Below are 23,117 nucleotides of genomic sequence, written 5' to 3'. Positions count from 1 at the left end.
CAGCTCTTTGCTGAAATAGTAGCACCTCAGTAAATAAAGTCTGTATAAATATTTGAGAATGTTGTAATGGTTTCTGGTGAGAGATGGCGTTTGGAGTAATGAAGGTTTAGCTTCAACAGTTTATTTCAGTCCCCAAGGCTGGATTACCAACTGGGCAAAGTGGGCAACTCTCCCAGCACTTCACACCCCCAAGGGCCCTAGAAGTTCCACGTCCACTGCATATCAATAGCTTTCGGCAATTTGGTTAATTTCAAATTTGTTTGGGAATTCGTACCACTAAGGTGCATGGACCCTGTGTTAAAATCTGGCTTTATTGCTCATATTACTGTATTTTATAACGTGCTCACATGATGTGTTCTCATAAATAAAGTTGTGTTTAAAGGTGCTGTATGTAACTGTGGAGAAAAAATAGTTGAGTGTTGAGTCTCATTCACAGGTTGTCAAATACTGCACTTTTAAATGACCACAAATTAACTCAAGTCAAGTGTTATTCTAGCATAGGAACTGGATTTTGCACCACACTTGATGGGAATTTGGAGGAAACAAGTTGTACAGAGCCCAGTATGTGGAGGGGTCAGTAGGGGTCCAACAGCAAATTTTTGCTCCAGGGACCTCTAACAGGTTAATGCAGCCACACTTTTCTGACCTAGGGAATTTGGCTTGTAGCATGGCAAAGCCAGGCACGCCACACCGAAGGAAAAAAAACGTGCTGTGTTTATTGTTTTACTTCTTTTGGATATTCATTAAATGGCAGAATGATGCATGTGCAGTATTTGATACTAGAAGGCTGTTTTCACATCCATCTGTGGAGGTGGAAAGTTTAAGATGTGTGTGTACAAGATGATTTTGTGAAATTACAAATAGTTTCAAAGACAAATCCTGGTCCAAATAAAAAAAAACAAACAGACAAAAACGCACTTCAACTTGCATCTTGAGACCTCCAGTGTACATAGACTGAGGATGGCTTTTCAGTGAAGTTTCAGTAAATTTTGCATCTGTTTTATAGCTTGCTTGCATTTTTAAACTATCCATCCATCCATCCATCCATCCATTTTTATCCGCTTATCTGGGGCTGGGTTGCGGGGGCAGCAGGCCAAGCAAAGCACCCCAGACGTCCCTCTTTCCAGCAAGGCCTTCCAGCTCCTCCTGAGGGACACCAAGGCATTCCCAGGCCAGATGAGATATGTAGTCCCTCCAGCGTGTCCTGGGTTTACCAAGGGCCTCCTACCAGTGGGACGTGCCCGGAACATCTCTAATGGGAGGCGTACAGGAGACATCCTGATCAGTTGCCTGAACCACCTCAACTGACCCCCTTTGACGTGAAGGAGCAGCTGCTCTACTCCGAGCTCTTTACCCTGTCTCTAAGGCTGAGCCCAGCCACCCCACGGGGGAAACTCATTTTGGCCGCTTGTATCGGCGATCTCATTCTTTCAGTCACTACCCAGAGCTCATGACCATAGGTGAGGGTTTGGACATAGTGCCCACATCACTGCAGAAGCCGCACAGAACTATTGATCCATCTCATGCTACATCCTACCCTCACTTGATAACAAGACCCCGAGATACCTGTTACCAGTAACTCCAAATCCAGAGCGAGTGATCCACCGATTTCCGGCAGAGAACCATGGCCTCAGATTTGGAGGCGCTGACTCAAAATTTAATCGCAAATCTTTTACTTTTGTTGCATTCTATTTTTGTATCTTATATTTGCCTCACCTTGAAATTAGTGACATCTTTCCAGTAGTTACACTTGAATGAGTAATATTTGAATATTCATAGACTCGGTTTTTTCAGCTGAGGAGTATATCTAATTTTTTTTTTTTAAATTTTAACTAAATAATTGAACTTCTTTGTGTAAAGAATAGTGTAGGCTATGTCTTACATTATGTCAGGAGGGGATCTTTAATAAAAGTTTTCAGCATCTCAACACTTATTGAACTTGAACAGTAGTGAACAAAAATCAATTTTTATTTTCAAAATGGCCAAATTGATTTTTAAAATGCAAATTGTGCTCTTAAATGTGTAACTGCGTTCTTCAATTTGCTCTAAAAATAATTATGTTAAAGGTAAGTTTATGTCGGTTTAAACACTCCTGATCATAACCTACAACTTTTCTGGAAAAGAAGCAGAAATGCTCCAGCAACAAGAAACAGGGCGGTAACGTATAGCGCATCCGGCTCTCTGATTGGCTCAACCCGCTGTCAATCATCCCCCTGACGGCTCCGCAGCACCTCCCACAGACGCACAGCGGCAGCGCAGCCTCCACCGACGATGATATTCGAGGCACTTGCGGCTCGTCTGCAGCGCTAGGAGAAAAGAGGAGAGAAAGAGAGAACCTCACCTCCTCAAACAGCGAGTGAGGTAGAGGAGAAAAAGAGACAGAGCGCGAGAGGAAGACAAGAGGCTGTGGAGTAAAACGGAAAGACAACAGCGGCTTGGACCTCCAGCACAGGAGTGTTTAATTGTCTGCAGCTTTATTGTAAAGTGTCTAATTTCCACACAGATCCGACATGTCATCGTCCGGTAAAGACAACAGCGGTGCCCAACATGCCAATTACGTGGGACCTTACCGTTTGGAGAAGACGCTCGGGAAAGGACAGACAGGTTAGTTGGGACAGCTTGCTCACCGCATCCCCTTTTAATTGCACTATTTATTTTCGGAGCGCTCCGCAGCGAGTTGATATTTGGCCGGCTGGGTGTCTGCAGGTGATAAATAACTAACCGCTTAGTTACAAACACCTGCCAAGGCTTGTGGGGAATATTTTGGAGGGGGTTGTTATTTCTTCGGCGAGCTGACATAATCATTGTTCACACAGCGGGACGAAGAAGAGAGGGGGGGATTTAGGTGATGTTGCTTTACATTGGTTTTGCTGGTTGTGCGTTGGCGTTGGACTGGGTGTGTGTGTGTGTGTATCCAGGAGCCGAGCAGCGTGGACACTATCCAACGCCGACAACGATGACAGTGAGATGGGGCTTTTGAAAATGAACTTTTTGTGCCCCCTTGTTTGTGTGTGTCCTGTGATTGAAGCACAACGCCGGGCGTTAATCCCGATTTGCCTGATACATTGATCTATTCTTAGTCCGCAAGCAGGCAGGCAGCGAGGCAGGGAGGCAGGCGTTTCTCCTATAGGCTCTGACTGCAATACGTGGGTTTCCTCCGATATGGAGTAGAGGGTCCCACCTTGACAGATTACACCATGGGCTGCTCACATAGCTGGGAAGTGCAACACTGATCCACATCTACACAGCCCTGGGGATGCAACTGGGCTCACTCAATAAGGAGCACATGCTTTATCTCAGCACAGACAGCAATGACACTGCAGTTTGTCAAAGTTGCATGGCACATGTACAATAAATGCCACTTTTTTTTTAATATTGTATGCTATTTTAGGTGATGCTTGCATCTTGGTGTGGCTTGTTTGTGTGTGTTTTTCCTGCACAGTAGTTGCAGCATGGGTGCCACAGTGAGAATCCTCTGCGGTTAACTACATGCAGCCAGTGGAGCCATGTGAGAGACAGAGGCAGGCACAGCCCCTGTGTAGGCAGAGATGGCAGGAGTGATGCAGCATGCTCCATAAGCTCACCACCCTTAAAGAGAGGGAGAGAGAGTCAGAGACTTTTTCTCTCTCCTCTCCTCTCCGCTGAGAGATTTTCCTCCCATCTGTTGTCTAAAACGGCTACAATAGGCCTTGCTTCCCCTGCTCAGTCCAGCTGGTCATGCTGAGCAACCCTGTGTGTGTGTGTGTGTGTGTGTGTGTGTGTGTGTGTGTGTGTGTGTGCGTGCGCGTGTGTAAATGTTTGTACTCTCTCTGACAGTATGCTTTCTTGAAATATTCTCCTCTGTCACTTCATTCACCTGGCGAGTCCCCGGTGTTCATTAATGGAGTTGCCCTCCCCATGGTGTCAGTGTGTGCCTTCATAACTCATGCCCCTCTTTGACTGTAGAACAGTTCGGCACATTTTAGTCACAAATCCCCAAACATGTTGCATCAATGGTTGGTGTAATTACAAAGCGAGATATCTGCTGTTATCTGCGGTGTGATGCCTGTAGTATGATCTAACGGTGGACATTGATGTTGCAGGCTGTGTTCCAGCTGGTTCTTTCATAACAAACGCAGCATTAAAACACATTGGCTCGTCTCCCTTTCTCCTGCTACTCATGTTTAATCATTTGTGTTTACAGGGGGATCTCTCGCTCACAGCCAGACTCGGCTCTCTTTTAGATCACTCTCAGGAGTGTCTAATGGCTGTTTATGGTGGTATAGAGCTGCCACTACGGTCCGCTGGGTACAGACGTTTAATGATACAGTGTCTCTGAGATCATCCAGCTCAGGATGTATTTTCCTGCTACCCTCAGATATCCGACACATGGAGGCACAGTAGGTCAGCGTGGCTCGTGGCAGCTTGACCCTCACTTGCAGTGTAGTGATAGTTTATGAAGTAGGCGACTACTAGGTAGATGGGTAGGATACCGAGGTGGACGTGGGTATGCTGTCCTATATATTCCAAAGGCTAGGTGGGTGTAGTGTTAACGGCCAGAAAAAGACCTGCATACACCCTCTGCAACCCCACTTGCACAAGTCCAACTATTTTGACTTGAAATTTGGCAAATTTTACTTAGAGAGAAATTTCTAATTAAATGATATGTATTCATTTTGAATGCTTTGGGCCTGGTTTTTCAATTACATTTCCATGTTTCAAATGGGCAGCAATAACAGGGGCCCGGCATTATGTGTGTGTTCTGTGTTAGAAAAATCATTTGGTTACTGGCGTCTGTGCGGCCAGTCCATGCCAACCCCATTCAGATTAATGACAGTGCATAATATCCCATTCGCCCATTAACCATTCGTTAATCTGTCAGATCTCTTTCCCAGGCCCCACGGAAAGGGCTGGCCTGGCAACCGTGAGCGCCCAATGGGCCGGGGCTTGATCATGAGTGGCAGCTGGGACCGTCCACTGGGCTAAATCCCCCGTGAGCTTTCCCAGGCTGCGGTTGGCTGGTATTATTAGAGGGGAGAAAGCGGAAGGCCTCTGGTTGATCTGGCTGTTCTGCTCGGAGGAGTGGTGCTGTTCCGTGTTCATTAAGTGATTAGGCCTTGTCCTGACACACACACAGACACACACAGACACACACACACACACATGGCCACCACAGTGGTTCTGGTTTGGCTTCCTGATTTAATCCCCTACACAGCCAAAGTCTCCTTGGCTCGCACTCACGCACTCACGTGGCTAAAGGTAGCGTGGGACGAGCAACTTAGCACCTGAGCATTGCTGCTACATTGTGTAGTGCATACTATAAGCAGTATGATGTATTTTCTTTTTAAACATTTTTTTTCTAGGCAGAATACGTTGACAGAATATCTACTCAGTGCACACTAGACTTGTCATGTGTATGATTCCTTCCTTGTCAGGTATGCAGTAGGGCCTGATAGGGGCTATAGATATGGAGTGTCTGCATGGCTGGCTACTGATTTGAGCTAAAGCTACAGAAACACGGAGGCCATTTTCAAGCCAAACACAGCTATCACATGTGAATAGTGGAACCTAGCGATGGTGTTGTGGAATGGTTTGTCTTACTGTTTAGGGTATCTGTGTATGAATGCATCAACAGCTGAGCAATATCCTCATATCTGCGACATTTCCAATCAACTTCTTCTATCTCACACTGAATCAGCCCCATGTGTTGTCTACAATGCACTATATTTGCCTCACAAGCCTCTAACCGATGTCACAATGCGACAGCAGCTTGACAACCGGGGTAACATTTGTTAAAATTCAGAACTCCCTTTGAAAATCTCCATCGCAGTCGGGTTTGGAGTAACAGCCTTGGTGTATTTCGGAATCTCGAAGCTTTGTTTGACAAAGCCGAAGATTGTGGATTTGTGTTTTTGCCAGTGCGAAGACTTAAGACGGGCTGAATCACTGCTCTGTTCCACTAATGCGTCAGAAAACAGTGCCGTGCTTTGCCTTTTTAGTGCGTTCCTGAAGGCTGTTGATTAGCGGAATAGAGGCCTATTGTGTGGAAAAACACTGCCTGTTAATCCAGTCTGAGTCCTTGTTTTTTTTTTTTTTTTTTTTTTTTTTCACGAGACTTGGATATTGACAGGCTAAGAGTTGGAGGTTGATGTGTAGGCTCCTTGATTCTTTGATTGACATTTAAAGAGTGAAATCATCTGTGCTTCGGGGGCTTTCATATTGACTGTTCATCTGACAAAAAGCTGCCTGTGATGTTGCGTCTTGCTCTTTCTTTCTCTGTTAGGCGCTCTCTGTTTCTGTCTATCTGCCGGAGAGTTCTTGCTCTGGGTTCACCGGGCTTACAAGGCATTTAAGCCAACGTCCAGCTGCTTTTGTTGTCTCCGTGTCAGCGAAGGGCTGGCCAGTTTGTTACTCACACTGTTGCACCGTTTGGTCGTATTTGTGTAAGAGACTGAAAGAAAGGCTCTCATTTGTCTTTCTTTTCACATTTATACACGTGCACACATTAACCGGAGCGTTCTGGGGGTCTGGTTTGTTGCAAGGTAACATAAAACCGTTAATTCGACGTTGATTGATAGCTGGCGAGCCGGGCATGGTTGATTCAGATCAATGGGCACTCCCAAAGATTTCCTGTCTGGTGGAAGAGATCCATACTGTTTCACAGCACATGATATTCCTGATGATGACAAGTGAGGAGGGGATGCTCAGTCGATGCTGTCAATGAAAAACCACTTGGCAAATCCACAGAAGCCAAAGGCGACTGTGTGCGTATACTTGTGTATGTGTGTGTGTGTGTGTGTGTGTGTGTGTGTGTGTGTGTGTGTGTTGCCTGTGAGCGGTGCAGGTGCTCCAACACCTGGTGACCTGTAACCCCATGTGCCATTAAAATAATCTTGATACCCGTGTCCAGCTCAAACGCAGGTGTCTATCTCCCCTGTGTTCGCAAAGATTACCCAGAAAAAGTTGGCAGCTTTGACCTGAAATTGCCGAGTGAGGGGAAATAAATGAAAGGCTGTGATGATAGACCCATGTTTCAGCGGAACTGCTCAGAGATTCAAGACAGAGAAGCCCTGACCCAGTGGCTGTGCCGTGTTGCTCCCAGCTGGGTAGAACCCTGTGTTAGCAAGCTGGAATCAGAGCTGTAGGAGCAGGAAGCCAAGCCTGCATGGTCTCAGCTGTTAGACTGTCTGGCTAAAGCCAAAGCCCTGTTCCCTGAGCCCTGAAATGTATCCTAAATGGTGGGAGTGTATGTGTGAGTGTGTGTGTGCCTCAGCTTTTATGAATGTATACCCTCTAATGTGTATGTGTGTAAAAGCGCTATTGCATCATTGTTGCAGATATTTCTTGGCATGGCGAAGAAACTATGCCTTAAGTAAATTGAACCAGGACTTAGCCCATGGTCCTTTCACTGTCTGTGACTTTGGCTGAGGTTATATAATGATGATGGTCTCTGTCATTTAGTGCTCCTCTCCTCTCATGCGCCTCACTCCGTCTCTCTCTCTCTCTCTCCCACTCTGTCCCTCTTCCCCTGGCCAGTCAAGATTCATACAGGGATTCAGCCATGTGGTAAATCAGACAAGACCTCGGTGGAATTGCATCGATTGGGAGGAATGTATGTAGCCAACGATTTTCAGAGATTAATGATGAGGAAAGAGGTGGAGAACTGGGAGGAGGGGACGGAGAGTAGAGGGATGAAGGAGGCAAGGCGAAGGAAGAGGAGGAGGAGTTGAAGAGGAAGGGAAAAAAAGAAAACCTTGGACTGAGAGAGCATGAAGCGGTCTTGAACGTCCTGACTGCAGCGGAGGTTATTAATTAAGGCCAAGTATTGATCACTCTCTTCATTATTCTCCCCTCCTCCTGGATTTTCATCTCTCTATTGCTGACCTCCAGAGGAGAAAAGGGCTCAATCTTTAGATGGGAGGTCAGTGAAGAAGTGAGGGATCGCTGGGAACACTCAGTGTGGCCGATCATGAACAAGTGTGTGTATTGTGTGTGTGTTTTACGGACAGGCCCCATCGCGTCCTATTTGGGTTTCATCCTAACTGTCAGTGTGTCTCTGCCATGTTATATAGCGTGGAGAATCAAGTTAGGAGGCATGGTTCTAGGGTTTATTTTTCCTCGTTTATACCAGGACACACACATCCATGCTCGTACAACACAATATTTTCCCCCTATTCTGTCCATGTCTTTCTTTCTATCGGAGAGGTTCCCCAGCCCCGCTCAGCTGCCGTGTTTCGTGTAATGTGTTATCGCCTCATGCTATTTACAATTTCATTGTGCCGGTTTTCCAGTACGGCAGAGAGAATGCAAGCAGAAACGCATCATTTCTCTTTTCACGGGTGCTCCAAATTGTTACATTTATATATGACTTCACACTGTTGCTTCAGTGAGATACGCGTGGTGATATGCTTCTCTCTCTGTGCACTTTTGATGCCACCAGGCAGCATTCAGGCTTCGTCAACACGGGGCATTTAAGACGTACAGTATATTAAACGTCTGTGCGCGCAGCAGTAGGCTTAATCAGCCCGGTTCTCTCTCCCTCTCCTCTCTCGCCCAGCTCAGATTAACCCTTGCTGAGCCGCCTGTCTGGCTCTGACTGTGAGAACGCTGGGTTGGTTGCCAAGGTTGGTTGTCTGGTTGTCATGGTTTCCCTGCTTCTTGCTGGTTCCCAGTCTGCCCTCCTGAAGAAAGAAAGGGAATGCTCTCTCTCTCTCCTCTCTTACTTACTCTCTCATGATAGCTCTCTCTTTCTCCGGTGCTCTTGTTTCTCCTCCTCTCACGCTCTTTAAGTGGCTGCAATCTGAAGTTAACATCCTCCGTCGCCGTGCCTGTTCAAGTTTGTCTGTATGTGACTTATTTCGGTGAATCTGCCTCGTCTCTCGAGGTGTCTGCAGGAATGAGTATATGAATAACTGTGTTTTGCACATGTGCACTGCGTGTGTGTGTGTGTGTGCATGCCGTGTGCTCAGACATACGGTCATGGATCAGACAGGCTTGCCCTGCTCTGTGCTCTGCGCTCTGTGCTGTGTTCCCATTTAAATCTGGGAGATTAGCACATGTGGGGAGCCTCGGCTTTAGTTGCTGTCAGCTCAGCTAGCCTTGGCAGGCTGTCCTCAGATCAGGGGGGAAGCTCTGTGCTCATCCCCTCATTGCTGTCTGCCCTGCTGTACCTTATCCATTAACAAATAGATGGGTGGGCCGGTGACCTTGACTTTGGTACAGTTTTCGAACTGCTGCAGCACACTTGTACAGTTCACACGGCAGCGTTCGTCACAGGCCTGCATTACAGTGAAGTTTACAACATAGTGAGAATGAGGATTTTGTTTCATTATGTCATAATAAATTTGACATGATCCTGAAGGTTCCCAGAAAAGTATTACGTATTATAATTTTGGTGCTTAACCATTTCCTGTAAGGTGTGCCTGTAGGTATATTTAAGCAATTTTTCTTGGTGATGGATGGCATTGTGTGAATGTTCTTCAATTTTTTAATATCACTTTTTAAAAATTGAATTTTTACTCATAGATGGATAAAATGCTGTATTGACAAAACACACACTAAAGCCCTTTTGTACATGTGAATAAAGTGTAAAGTCAAGTAATACAGAATTTACATAAACCTACTAAAGTTTTTGCAGTTTAGTATTAAAGTATAGGACTTACTTTAATTTACATATTTAGTCAAGTTGGCCATTTCACCTGGGATGCTTTGCCATTAAGAAAATATCAGTGTGCAAGTTTTACTTCCTGAAGTATTACTGCATTTCCAGGGTGAATACACTGAATGACTGACTTTTAAATTACATGAAACAGTGCCTTTTGCTTCAGCAGACCTGCTGGCAACTCCCCCTGGACTGTTTTCCAAGAAAAAGTACATGAATGAAAATGTGCGCTCATTTACTGTGTGCAGCGCATCCCAGATGGCAGGGCCAGGGTAATTGTGATGCATTCAGAGTTCTTCGCCGCCACTCGCTCTGTTGTCAGCTCTTTAGGCTATGAAGCACAATGTCGCCCATGCCTGAAACACCTGAGATGTGGCTTGGCATGTGAAGCGAAGCAGACAGCCCTCAATGAGATTAGGTTAGATGAGCATGACTGGTCACAAACCAACAACCTGCGCTGGCTGCTCGTCTCTGTGTGGCAGCTACTTCTGACACTTGGCCAGACTAAAGAGAATTAGCACGATGTTAGCCAGGTCGACTTATTTTATCTCAGCTGGGGACAGGAGTCTGTTATTCACAGAGAGGGGAAGGAGGGCAGGCTCGGTTTGCTATGCGGATGACGTTGTGGAGTGTTGTTGCCAGTTTACAGGGGGGAAAAAAAGCCACCTGGATCACAGGTGTTACTGCATCAGTGGTCCAGCCAAGACAAACTGTTTCTTCTGTTTGCTTTTCCTGTGTTGCCACTTCATCAGAGAATGGGTCAGCGCTCTGAGTCCGCTGCCAGGTCAAATCCTCAGTCATGACTATGTATTAGGATGAAATCAGATCACAGAGAGGCGTCGTACTCGAAGCATCGAGTCCAGTACGAGTCTTTGTGTTTTCCCCTCCAATCTGGCCTGAATTGTTGGTTCAGCCTGTGCTACTTTCCTCCAAATCTCTGGCCTTGTAGTGCTGTACTGGTTTGTGAAAGTATTTCAGCATAAATCTTTTAATACGGCCAGCACGCTCATTTGGATTTTGCCCTATTTCTATTGGCTGACAGCTCACCAACAAACATTCAGCCTTTCCCTCTGTATTGTGATGTAACCTCTTTTAATGGGCGGCTGCAGTGTACTCACAGGAACTCTATAAACATCTGAAGATCAGGGGCTGTGTTCATAATGTATTATGCATCACCAGACGATTTCCACTTTGCTGCAAGTTTTATGTGCTTTGTCTGACCCGACCAGAAACCCTACATCGATTCTGCTATCATTGGTAGGTTTAAAAAAGAGAAACATGCCCTTCAATCTAAAGCTCATATTTGTTTTGTAATGAATAATACGTTTGCTTTCCCCTTCAACAGGCTAAAACTCTGAGTAATGAAGGAATAATCCATCAGTGAAATGACCTCTTGGCCTTTTACAGTGCAGTGGGTGCACTCTGTTACTGCAAAAAAATGGCTTTTCAGGTGTCAAAAGCACATTTGATCTCTTTCTTTTTTGCTTTCTTTTTTTGTGTTCTGTCTTGGTATCTTTTTCTATGTCTTGCTTTGCTTTTTTCCTTTTTCCTGACTAATGGAACGGTTGATGGAGTGATTAAGGGAAAGAGCGACGAAGTAGGGGAAGGCTTCATCTCTTTATCCCAGATGGTTGACTTTTTTTTTTTTTATTCATCGCTAAAAGCTGCTTATTTCTGAGGTGGCTGCTGCTGATGTTGCTGCTGTGTGTTGTGTGTGTGTGTGTGTGTCTGAGTGCTAGTGTTTTAGTGTGCACTGCGTGCTTCTGTTTTACGGGCTCTCTGCCGATACATAACAGCGTCTGAGAGCTGTAACTCATGGGACACGGATGAACATGAGAGTAACAGAGGGGCGGGGGAGCCCGGGCTCACAAGAGGAGACAGTTTCTGAGTGAGAAAAAGAGTCACAGCGGTAAAGCATCTCTCAGGGTCAGTGCCTCTATTATCATTTAAATCCAGCACACACACAACAACACAGATACACACACACAATGCAAAATAACATAGGCATGCACACAGGCACAGGAATGTGCTGTGCAGCAGTGGAGTGGATGCTTTTTAGACTCTACAGGAATCCCAGCTCTCCCTCCGACTGCAGCAGAGCTCTGATGTCATCAGTGGAAGAAATGCACCCACAGCAGGAAGAACTGCTCGCAGTACGGAGCCCGAGGACACACACACGCAAACACACACACATACACTTCCCCGTGCCTTTAGGACATTTAGGAAGCTTTTTCCTCTACCCTTCAATCCTGTCCTCTGTTTAACCTCACAAGAGTTTACCTGTCAGTGCATGCACTTTGCAAAGTATCTCAAACAGTCAGTATGCAGAAGGTTGGAGTGATGTAGCTGACTTGCACATACATGCATTTTTTTTTTTTTTTTTTTAACCGACGGCCTCTGTGCTTTGATGTGAAGAGTCAGTAGCCATAGCAACACAGAGACACATTTTCATGTGCTATTTCACATGCTGAGGGCATGAGTGTGGCTCTGCTCGAGTAAGTTATTGTTTTGGTCGGTCAGCTGCCGTCCTCAGTGCTGCTCTGATGTATTATGGTTTGTATAATGAGAGCGTGAATGTGAGCCAATGGTGTCCATGTCCATTTGTCTGTGTCAGTGTCTCTGCGCACACAAGCCCGTGTGGGTTTTTAGAGAAACTGACGACATATGCAGCCCTGCGTGTGGCACCGCATGACTCATGTTAGTGTGTTATTATGATCATTATGACAGTTGCGTTTCTCTTTGTGTAATGCACTCTCCACCTGTTTGCTTTGATGGACATGCAGCTTCCTGCGGGCTTATTTTGAAACTAGTGCTGTAGTAAAACGTTTTTGAGCTGCATTTGCTCACTTCATCCTTTTTTTGTTATTTCAGCTGAATGTTAGCATGGCGCCTCTGGGAAATATTTAGACTAGAGGTGGGCTCAGCAACCAGCGATAACCGGCTTTCACCAATATGTTCTTGCAGGTTGCTGACCTCTTTTTGCTGCTGAGTGAAGTCACTGAACAGTGTGTTGCTGGGTAGTCTCACATAGCCAGACATAGTGTATCTCCACACTATGTCTCAGTGCTGTGCCCACTGAGCAGTGGCTGCCATTTGTTCATCGGGGGCAGACCATTGAATTAGTAATGATACCAAAAAATCACCCCCCAAAAGACAACTGGCAGTGTTCTCAGCCAGTCGCCGCTAGCTGATATATTCGTCCAATCACCCAACGCTAACTTAGACACAGCGTATAGACTACATCCATCAAACAAATAAACAGTAATGACATTATTTTGGGGTTATGTGTTGAGGATTGCACCCTGCCTTACTCAGTTATTGATGAAGCTGACTTCTTGCCTTTTAAATGAAGAATTTATTTCAATTTATTGCAGAACATTTTAACAGAAAATTGTGCAGATAATGATGAAGAAGTACTTTCCTGTCTATATGTTTAGTCAGAAATATGATTATGGTTACCTTAACAGACACCGAAACCAACCCCCTCTTCAGTATCCCTGTATCCATTATCGGCGCTTTCCCTACATGTCTTGCCGCCCCCTTCCTTCTTGACCCTTCTCCCTCCTGCTCCCTCGTTTCCTCGCTTCCAGCCTAATGGAGGTATTCCCCTGCAGCCTCCCAGGCCTCACACTGCCATTCTGCTCAGGTAGGGCTCATTTCATACAGCGTGATTAGATCTCATTGGCGGCAATTCAGGGCCGGATAAGCCAGAGTGTTGTGGGCCTGCACAATAGCAGGAGGAATTCAATTAAATCTTTACATATACTCCCTTGCAGTATATAATCTGCCAGTCTGTGCACATGCGAGGGCATGTCACATACAGTGTGCATACACTCATTGACTTCCACATTCGAAACAGACACACAAGCACGTATGAGTGCAAAAAATACAGATTCAAATAAAACACAGTCGACATCCTTACACATACGCTATAGTGGCCACAGCTTTTTAGTTTTAACACCATAGCCAATGAATTGCACCCTCCCCCCTTCCATTCTCCTCTCTCACCTCCTTCCCACTGTGATGGACAAAAAACTCGTATCATTAAAAATAGCAACTCACACACAAAGATGTGTGTGAGTAAATGTGCTAATTTAATGTGAAGGGAGACTATCATAGTCCCTCTAATGGAAGAAGCATATTCTGTGTTGGCTTTATGGACCAGAGCTGGTAATTGCTTGTAAAGAGTGATTTGAGCAGAATGTATCATTGTACCTTGTGCAGCCAAACCACAGGGGAAGATGGCAGTAGTAATTGGACACTGATATCACTAAAAGGTGTGTGTGTGTGTGTGTGTGTGTGTGTGTGTGTGTGTGTAATTTTTCTCACATTTTATCATCCGTCATTATATTTTTGTTAAGTCTACTGGCACTGTGTCAGTATTTTATAGTTCAGTGCTTTCACTATTTGTGTCAGCTAGGGATGCAACAGTTAACCCATTAGTGTATAGTATAAATGAATTGCCAACTAATTTGATACTCGATGAATCAAACCTTTACTCCATTATCAAATTAGTTAGCAGTTGATTTAATAGTAATTTTTAAGAAGAAAGGTCAAAATTCTGTGATTTCAGCCCCGTAAATGTGAATATTGTCTGGTTTCTTCACTCCTCTATTAGGGGCCATATCATCTCATTCAGGATGATACTAGTGTAATCTATAATATCATATGAAAAATTCATATGGTGATACTCTATGTATTTGTTATTTACGGCAACAAAAAGCATTGTTGAAAACGAAATTATGACAGACTCCACAGTGGTTCCAAAAAGAGGAGCAGCTTCAGTGGTGTGGAATGAACTGTGGTGTCGTTAGGCCTGGGCGTACTGAATCTTTTATGAACAGCCAGTTGAACTATTAATATTGTTTACAGAATCTGAATCTCACTCTGAGTAATTGTTGTTGTTGTTGACAAACTAAAGAAATGAGGGATCATTTTTGTTAAGTTTTTACTGAATATTTGAGGGCAGACTGTTAAGCTGACATGGTAGCTGTATCATCTATGTTGTTGGTTTTCTATGCTCTTAAATTATTAATAGAATATATATATATATATATATATATATATATATATATATATATATATATATATATATGTCATATCGTCAAGAATATCGTTATTGCGAAAATACCCTGAAATATCGTGATATTATTTTAGGGCTATATCGTCCACCCCTGTCCTCTATGACCGTCTTTAGCTTTGGGAAACACTGATTGACATTTTTCACCATTTTTTTTTGCCATTTCATAGATTAAAAAAAAAAATTGAATAATCAAGAAAATATTTTCAACAGTGTAAATAATCTTTAGATGCAGCCATATTGTCAGCATAAAGCCATAATGAGGAATTCCATAGTAATTAAAAAAGTAAAATTGTGTACATGTATACAGATTGGATACGGTAGAGCATATTTATTGGTAAATGCTATCAATGTATGTATGCCTGTATGTGTCCTGTATATAGTCCTTTGTCTTCAGTAAGCTAAAATGAAATAGATTGAAAAGATTCGTGCAGCCCTCAACTCCATTCCTCCTGATGGGAAATGTAGACGGATACTTGATTTTTACGAGGAAATATAAAGGCTGTCTTTAAAAAGTTTAGTCGGACCGAGGTGATGCCTCGTCTTCAGCGCGGGAAATGGGGAACATTTGGTGTAGTTGGCTCGTGTTTCTAATGTCCTTAAGCTTGTGATTGTGTCTGTACGACTCGGGCTGATTAGGCTTGCATGGGATGTGAATTTATTACTCTGTCTTCGCCGGTGTCATTATACTTCAACCTCTTATATTCACTCCTTAATGAGACTTTATGAAATATTCAAACCCTTACCTGGAGGAGCTCAGTGAATGTGTGTTTGTCTTCCTGCGTGTGTGTGTGTGTGTGTGTGTGTGTGCGTGCGCTCAACTCTGTATTCTTGCATATCCCTGACTGTAGATCAGCACTTTTTGATCTCTCTTTTAGCACTGACATACATACATAAATACAGCCAGACAAGAGACAGACAGACACAGGAATACATTTGCGCGCACCTGCAGACAGACATGATTTGAGTCGGCATAATGACGTGTTATTCCAGATTTTATCATCCCAGCTGATGATGAGTCCGGGCGAGATCAGGCTCATTAAGCCCCAGAGAGATGTGCTTGCTGGCCGGCTGTGTGTTAGCCTTACTGTGGGGCTCCTCTCTGTTTATTTCATCCTCTCCCTCTTTCTTTCTCTGTCCGTCTCTCCCTGAGCACAACACTAAATCAAGCAGACCTTTTAATTAAAAGACACATTTTCTCTGCCCTATAAATAGGCCGAGCTGCCAATGGACACAAACACAAAAGCACACACAAAACACACTGTACCTGTTGCCTCCTTTTCTGTGACGTATGCAGACCGTATATCACGCTAATGCAATGAAAGGCGAACTGAACTTTGAGAACACCACCTGATTCCTCACGCCCTTAATTCTCACACTTGTCCAGGAGAGGTTGTTAATATACCCCCCTCGTCTTGTTTGACTTTAGGAAGAGACCTTCCCTCCTGCCCTTGTCCCCTTTGAAGAGTTCTTTAATGAAGTGCTCTTGTTCCTTGTGAATTATACTTTAGCGGTTTCTGTGTCATGTGTGAGAAACCCTCATGTATGAGGGCACAGAGATGAGAGATGAGAGCTCACAGAGGCGCTCCCCTGTGGCCTGGGATGTGTGTCCAGACTACGGAGTGATTCATTAAGCGAGTCCCAGGACTCACATCAGGCCTCCTCTGGTACAAACAGAGGCTCACCATCAGATGTGGCCCCTGCCTTTGCATGTGCCTCACACACACATGTCTCTGATGTCTTGCGGCAGGGCTAAGAGTGATTGGTGGAGAGGGGCAGAAGGGTCCTCTATCTATCTGGGCAAATATAAGCAGTCCCGTATAAAGTGATTACTGCTTTCCCTTTGGGCAAGTTTACAGTTTAATGGCTAAAGCAAATGAATGGTACTCATTTTAAAATCAGCTTCTAGGCAGCTTGTGTTTTTAATGTTGTTTGAATGTGTTTTAAATGTATTTTAACTATTGAAAAACAGGGATTTGTATTAGCTTGGATATGCGTGTACAGTGGCCGTGCGTTCTAACCTCAGACACAGAAGTTGGCGGCTTTGCAGCTCAACTCAACTAACAATGCGTGAACTCACATACCCTCACTTGCACACATGTGTACGTGTATGCAGATGCTTCCTATAGAGGATAATTAGGACCAGATTATTCAGTGATAGCCGGATGAAGCTGCTTCCCCAGTCATCTTCAGATGAGCCAAACACACATGCAGACTTCTCTATAAAGACCTCGCTGGTGCACATGTAAATATGGACACATTTTTCACATGTCTGCAAGTACGTATGCACGTCATATCAGTGTTAGCCTGTGTGTGTGTGTGTGTGTGTGATTAATCTCTGAGGGCCAGAGGTGATGGGGTCAGAGTGGAGGTGCCTGTGGAGCTAATGACAGTGATTAAGAGGAGAGGTTGGAAGGGTTTAACCTTCATCAGGTTCTTCCCCTCAACACGCTGCCCCGCCTCAGGACATGAGTAACCTTATCGGGGACGTGGAGATGAGCAGGACGCTGGTGAGAAGAAACCAGCCAGACATGTACCATCTGACATGGATGCCATAATAACTAGAGCTAACTGTCTTCTCATTTTCTCTGTCCCCAGGTTAATAGCTAGATCTGATAACATTGTGACTGCATGGAAGGGTGACTTCATTTAACCTTTCACTTAAAATAGAGCTTCTTTGTGTGTGTGTGATAGATTTTGTAGGTTTTTAGTCAGTCTATGTGAAATAATGTGTATTCTATAATACAGTAGCGCTCTCCCAAAGGGTAGCGCTTATTCATTTTAAACTAGTTATTTAAACAGTCAAGTGTGTGGCTATTAGCAAAAGCATTAAGTGATGGATCGCCTCATTTAGCTGAGCAGTGCGTTGTGGGGCAAGTTTAAATGTGCCTTAAAGCTCCTATTGGCGATAAGCAATATTGTTTGAAATAGCCGAGTTTGCTCTTATAAATTTCTCACATAATGAGCCTTTGTCATTTTGCAAGGCTGTTATTAAGTTTTATAAACCTCAAAAAGAGTCTCTAGTGGCATATGACGACAGCCACCTTGTCCGTGATGGGAAAGAAAAATCTCGTGTTTGCATTATTTGGCAAAAGCAATATTTAACTTCCAAAGTTCTTCAAATGTTAATCATTTGCATGAGCGATTAGTCCAATTATAATAACACAAATAATGGTCTGCGCTTTATATTAGTTCAGCCAGTTAGTAAAAACAAGTTAATTAAGCCAAGCCACATTAGCCTATGAGATATTATTTTATTTGGACATGTAATAGCTTTTAAATTGCCTGACTGCTCGCATATTTCCAATCAAATATTGCAAATGATCCCCATCATATTAAAATCACTGGTAGCCTCGCTTTAATAGGGGTTCCCCGAATTCCCCAAGCCAGTGGTGATATAGGAGTTAAATCCACACCCTCACCCCAGCGAAGGGCTGAGACCGAACTAAGAGCCGAGGTCTTTTTAATGGGTTTTACAAGCCTTATTCTTTTTCTTGCTCCGGTCGCTTTCCTTTTTCCGCCAGCTTCCTCTTCGCTCCCCTCACCCCGCCCTCATTTTCATCCTCTCTGCCCGTCCAACTCTTCCTTCCTGTCTCCCAACCTCCCTCACCACTTTCCTCGAGCCTTTCAGCATCTCCCTGCTATTTCTCTCTTCCTCCATCTCTCTGTATTACCCTTTCTCAGCCTAATGGGATCACCGGTGAACATGTCTCCCTCTCTAGCTTTGCTCCCTGCGATATCCTCACTTATCGCAGTGAAGTTAATGAAATGGAGTACCAGAATGACCTCTGCCTTACCTATAGTATCTTCATCCCTTCATCCCAGCCCCCTCTCTTTCTAAATATCTCCATTCTCATGTCCGTGCTGTTCCGTTCCCCGACTTCATTTCTTCTGGTTCATGCCTCAAAAGACTGTTTGAGATATTATTTCACTCCCTCCTCTGCTGTCTTTGACTCTTAATCCTATTCTTCGCCCACAATCAATAAAGCTGTAAATGCATTTCGTCCCTTTCATCAATATCGTTATCTCCCACAATCCTTTTTTTTTTTTTTTTTTTTTTAAATTTCTGTAGCAGCCTTACCTAATATTAAAATGGAGCTGGATGCACATATTGTTGTGTGCTCTGTAAGCACAAACACCACCTGCCTGCCTACTCCCCCGGCTGCCTTTAACGCTGTCTTTTTTTTCTCACAGGCAATATTAGGCTTTTATCAGTGACCCAGAGTATTTTTGTATAGGTTATAATGTACAGACCGAGAGAAGGTGTGTGTATGTGTGGGCCTGGGTGTGTGTGTTGTTGGGAGTGTGTTGCGTATGCATCAGCGCTTTCATCTCAAACCTCTCCACCTGTCAGAAATGTCACACATGGTGGTATTGCCCACACAGATGGCTTTGTTGGTGAGCTATGCATGCGTATGATGCTGTCACTGTGTGTGTGTGTGTGTGTGTGTGTGTGTGTGTGAGTGTGTGAGTTTGCACTGTCTGACTGGTGCACAAACGCTGCCTGTAGCCTGGCTCATGGGTTAGTCAATAAGGAAAATACATTTGTGCTCTGGAGAAATTATCTGTCACAAATCCACTTTACTGATGCCGAATATAGCCACTCACACTCACACTCACACACACACACACACACACACACACACAGACGCATCGAGCACATGCGAGCACACCACATGTGCTGGCACACCCGGTGAGTTCAGACAGCATGTCAGTGAGTGGTTCCAATCAAGACAGTGATGCTGAAGTCAGACCCCCCTCTGCTTGTATTCAGTCACCCTTCTATAACCCCATCCGCCCACACAAACACACACTCCAACACACATGCGCATTGCTATATATTCACAAAACACTTGAGTGCAAGAGGATGCTGTTTTTGATTTGAGCGCATGCTGGTGGGTGTGCCCATTATTTACATATCCATGTGTGTGTTACTGCACCTGAGGGGTGTGCCATCAAACAAGTTCAACAGAGCCAGGCACTCTTTGCCTTAGCTTGACAAACCCTAGAACCTCAGTCAGAGATAACTGGTACCACAGAGATGATTATAAATGTCCTCTGTTAACCCAGGCTTTCTTTCTCAGACTCCATGCACGTTTCCATTAAACAAGTCTCTTAAAAACTTTAAAAAGATCAATCTGTGTTGCCTACATCCCCCTTAAAGAATCTTAAAATGTTTGACAGTTGCTTCAACTAAGGTAGGGCTGCAACTAACGATTATTTTCATTGTCGACTAATCTGTCAATTATTTTTTTCAATTAGTCATTCTTTTCAATCATTTTAGCGAAAAATGTGTTAAAATGTTGAAAAATGTCGGTCTGTCTTTCCCAAACCCCAAAATTATGTCATCCAATGTCTTGTTTCGTACTCACGCCAAAAGGTTTTAGTTCAACGTCATGGGAGAGTGTGTAAAGCTGCCAATATTTGAACGTAAGAAGCTGCAATAACAGTATTTTTGGGTACTTTTATAGTACTTTTCTATGAAAAATGACTCAAACCGATTAGTCGACCACTAAAATAGTCACCGATTATTTTAATAGTCGATTAGTCGATTAATTGTTGCAGGCCTAAACTAAGGCGAGAGAGGAATAGTGGCAGAAAATTACTGATCTTGTGAATTCACAAGTTTATACATATATATTTATTTCTATCGTGACAGCTGCGCATTTGACATTTAAAGGTTGCACTTAAGAACTGCATATGTATACTGACATGAAAATAGGAGGGAGATGTGGAAATTAGTTGTAGTATTTTGGCCAGTCAAAGTGAAATGAATTGTATTGATTGAATATTTTCTGTGATAAAGACCAACAGACTGATCAATTTCCTAATCAGTGCTCTATTAGCTGTAATATACCAGCAGTGTATAACAGACCAGCAAATCAGGGCCAAGCATAAAGACACAATACTAAGTAGTAACGTTATGGTGGTTTGAAGGAATTATACCATATTTCATATTCAAGTAAACATCATTCTGATTAATATTATAGGAAACTATTAAGGTATAATGCTAGCTGTGATTGTAGAAGGCTTCTCAAATGGACCTTCATGGACCTTAAACTAGAAACACATTCAGTAGTTCAGTAAGAGCAAGAAAAAAACCGTGTGAGTAAAATAAAACAAAATACTTTCTCAGATTTCCTACACTGGTGTTCGTTGCAAAAACAAATGAACAAAAACACAATGTGATACATACAGTGAGTGCTACTGTAATTGCACGGTTTCATCCGGTGGCATTTCTGTACTGTTACTGCTCAACAAGTTGGATAAAGTGCATTCATAATGTATTCCCTCAACTGAGAATCTGTATTACTCAAATATTGCATATTGACTAAAGAGTGACGCTACTCAAAGGAGCTGTCAAAAGGCGCTTTTTAATCAATTTCAAGCCAAAACTCAGAGCGAAAACAGGTCCCATATAGATGCAGCATAAGTTACTATGGCGACCTAGCCAGGTTTAAAGAGAGTCGCCCTCGTAAAATAGGAAACTCTGGTTTTAGAATCAACATACCTTGCAGCTAATCTCACTTTGTGGTACACCCCTCTGTTTGCGTCTGTACCTGGTTGCCCTCATTGGCAAACACCATTACAGTCATGTATGGTCACCATGGTAACATACTCAATACCTGCATGGGCAGATTGTATAGAAGCTCACTAGAAGTGTTTTTGCTCGAGACACTTTCATGGTGTCTGTCTATTTTTTCAGGATATCTCCACCCTGCATTTCTCATTTAATTCCAGTAATGGCTACAGACTTCATGGTTTTCCCCCAACAGCTGTGATCAGAGAAGCAAAGATAGAGAGGCCTCGAGAAGAGAGATAGGTGAGGCTGTTGCTCCCGGCTTTGATGATGCTCCTCATTCACTCATCCAACGTAAATTTCACTGGGCCTTTGAAACTGCGGGCCACGTTACGCTGGGGGGACTGCCTCTAATTGAAGGGAATATTATGTCATCAAAGGCTCACGAGGGAATGGCGCAGGTTTCACAGAAAAGCAGAGGAGATCAGAATCTAGGACCGCTTCTGACGGTTGTTTTCATGATCAGTTAATCTGTCAATTATGGTTTTGATCTGGAGATAAATTGTTTGGTCTCTGAAATGTCAGAAAATAGTGTCAAACGGCCATCACAGTCTCACAGAGCCCGGGGAGGCACCTTCATATTGTTTGTTTCATTTGACCAAAAGTAGAAAATGACCACAGTGACTCCATGGTGACATTGGTGAGGTCCAGTCTGAATGAAGAAAGATTTTAGTGATAGAGATCTGTGCAGTGTGAAAAGGAAATGTGATGATTTTACTCTGGGAAAGTAAGCAGAAAGCAAATGCAGTGGAAAAGAAGGAATAAATGGATAGATAACTGATGAGAGAAAAAGAGAGGGATTTTATCTACAAGGATTAAATCTCGTTCTGGCCTGGCCCGGCAAGATTACCAACTTGCCCACTCGAGTGCTATGAAACGCAGGCAGATTAGGCACGCACACGTGTGCGCACACCCACACGAGCACCCACGTGCATGCACACAAACACACAAACAATATAGTGGATTAGGGCTCGCTGCTAACCCATGGGCCAGGGTGAAGCAGATGGCTGCCCTTTGTATTGTTATGTAACCTTCCTGAGAACCAATCCACATGCAAACAAAACGCAGTTCTCTGGCACTCATACAGACAAAGTCACGTGCATACATTATACTACGTTATATTTGATGGATTTTTTTAGTTGCCACATCAGTTTGGAAAAAAAGGTGCAAGGAATGATTGAAAAAGAGGATGAGCAGATTTACAGAGAAGAAATGGAGAAAGAAAGCAGACGGACCGTCAAGAAGTGGGAGGGCAGAGTGGCACAGTGCCAGGAGGTTTGGAGAAGTGCCAGATAAGGACGCTCACACACACACACATACACATTAAACACACACACATACACAAAACACTCCCAGTAGGGTGCTGGGGCGAGCCAAGGTGACCTGACTAGGTGATGGGAGGGTCACCATGCCAACGGGGCTGAGTGATGTCACTGTGGCAATCTATGTCAAAGGCTGCTGAAAGAGAGGGAAGGGGGTGAGGGGCCAGGGGGCTCATGTGTATATGTGTGTGTGTGTGTCATGCGGTGGCAGGACCTGTGTGTGTTGGGGAGTCAGATGGAGTCAGGCCCTCAGAGTACTCACTGACAAGCTGACATTGAGAAAGTCTGTATGGTACAATATGGGGCCGTTGTAGGGCAAGAAACCCATTAACTGTGGTTGGTCTTTGTGCTGCTTTGAGACAGAGACGCTTAGGTTCATTTTAAGACAATACAGCAGGTTGTGGGAGGTCGGTTCATTGATCAAAGGAGCTGATAATTAATGAGAAAGTATCCAAAATTGTATCTATGTTGCACAAAACACTAAGTTAAATATCA

At 44.0% G+C, this 23,117-nt stretch overlaps 1 protein-coding gene across 3 annotated transcripts in view; it reads left to right on the top strand.

Moving 5' to 3' along the window:
* The first annotated feature begins 2,261 nt into the window (after positions 1-2,261).
* Positions 2,262-23,117, top strand: part of LOC125888058 (serine/threonine-protein kinase BRSK2) — a 197,902-nt gene continuing 177,046 nt past the window's right edge. For all 3 annotated transcript variants that reach the window (XM_049575235.1, XM_049575236.1, XM_049575234.1), the window contains exon 1: positions 2,262-2,604. In XM_049575235.1, coding sequence (XP_049431192.1) covers positions 2,511-2,604 — 94 coding nt within the window. In that variant the 5' untranslated portion in view covers positions 2,262-2,510. The remainder of the gene's footprint in view (positions 2,605-23,117) is intronic.

This window comes from Epinephelus fuscoguttatus, linkage group LG4, assembly GCF_011397635.1.
Source record: "Epinephelus fuscoguttatus linkage group LG4, E.fuscoguttatus.final_Chr_v1".
In the NCBI taxonomy this organism is placed as follows: Eukaryota; Metazoa; Chordata; class Actinopteri; order Perciformes; family Serranidae; genus Epinephelus; species Epinephelus fuscoguttatus.
Note: the sequence above shows the minus strand (reverse complement) of the source record. Positions and strands in the feature narration are given on the sequence as shown.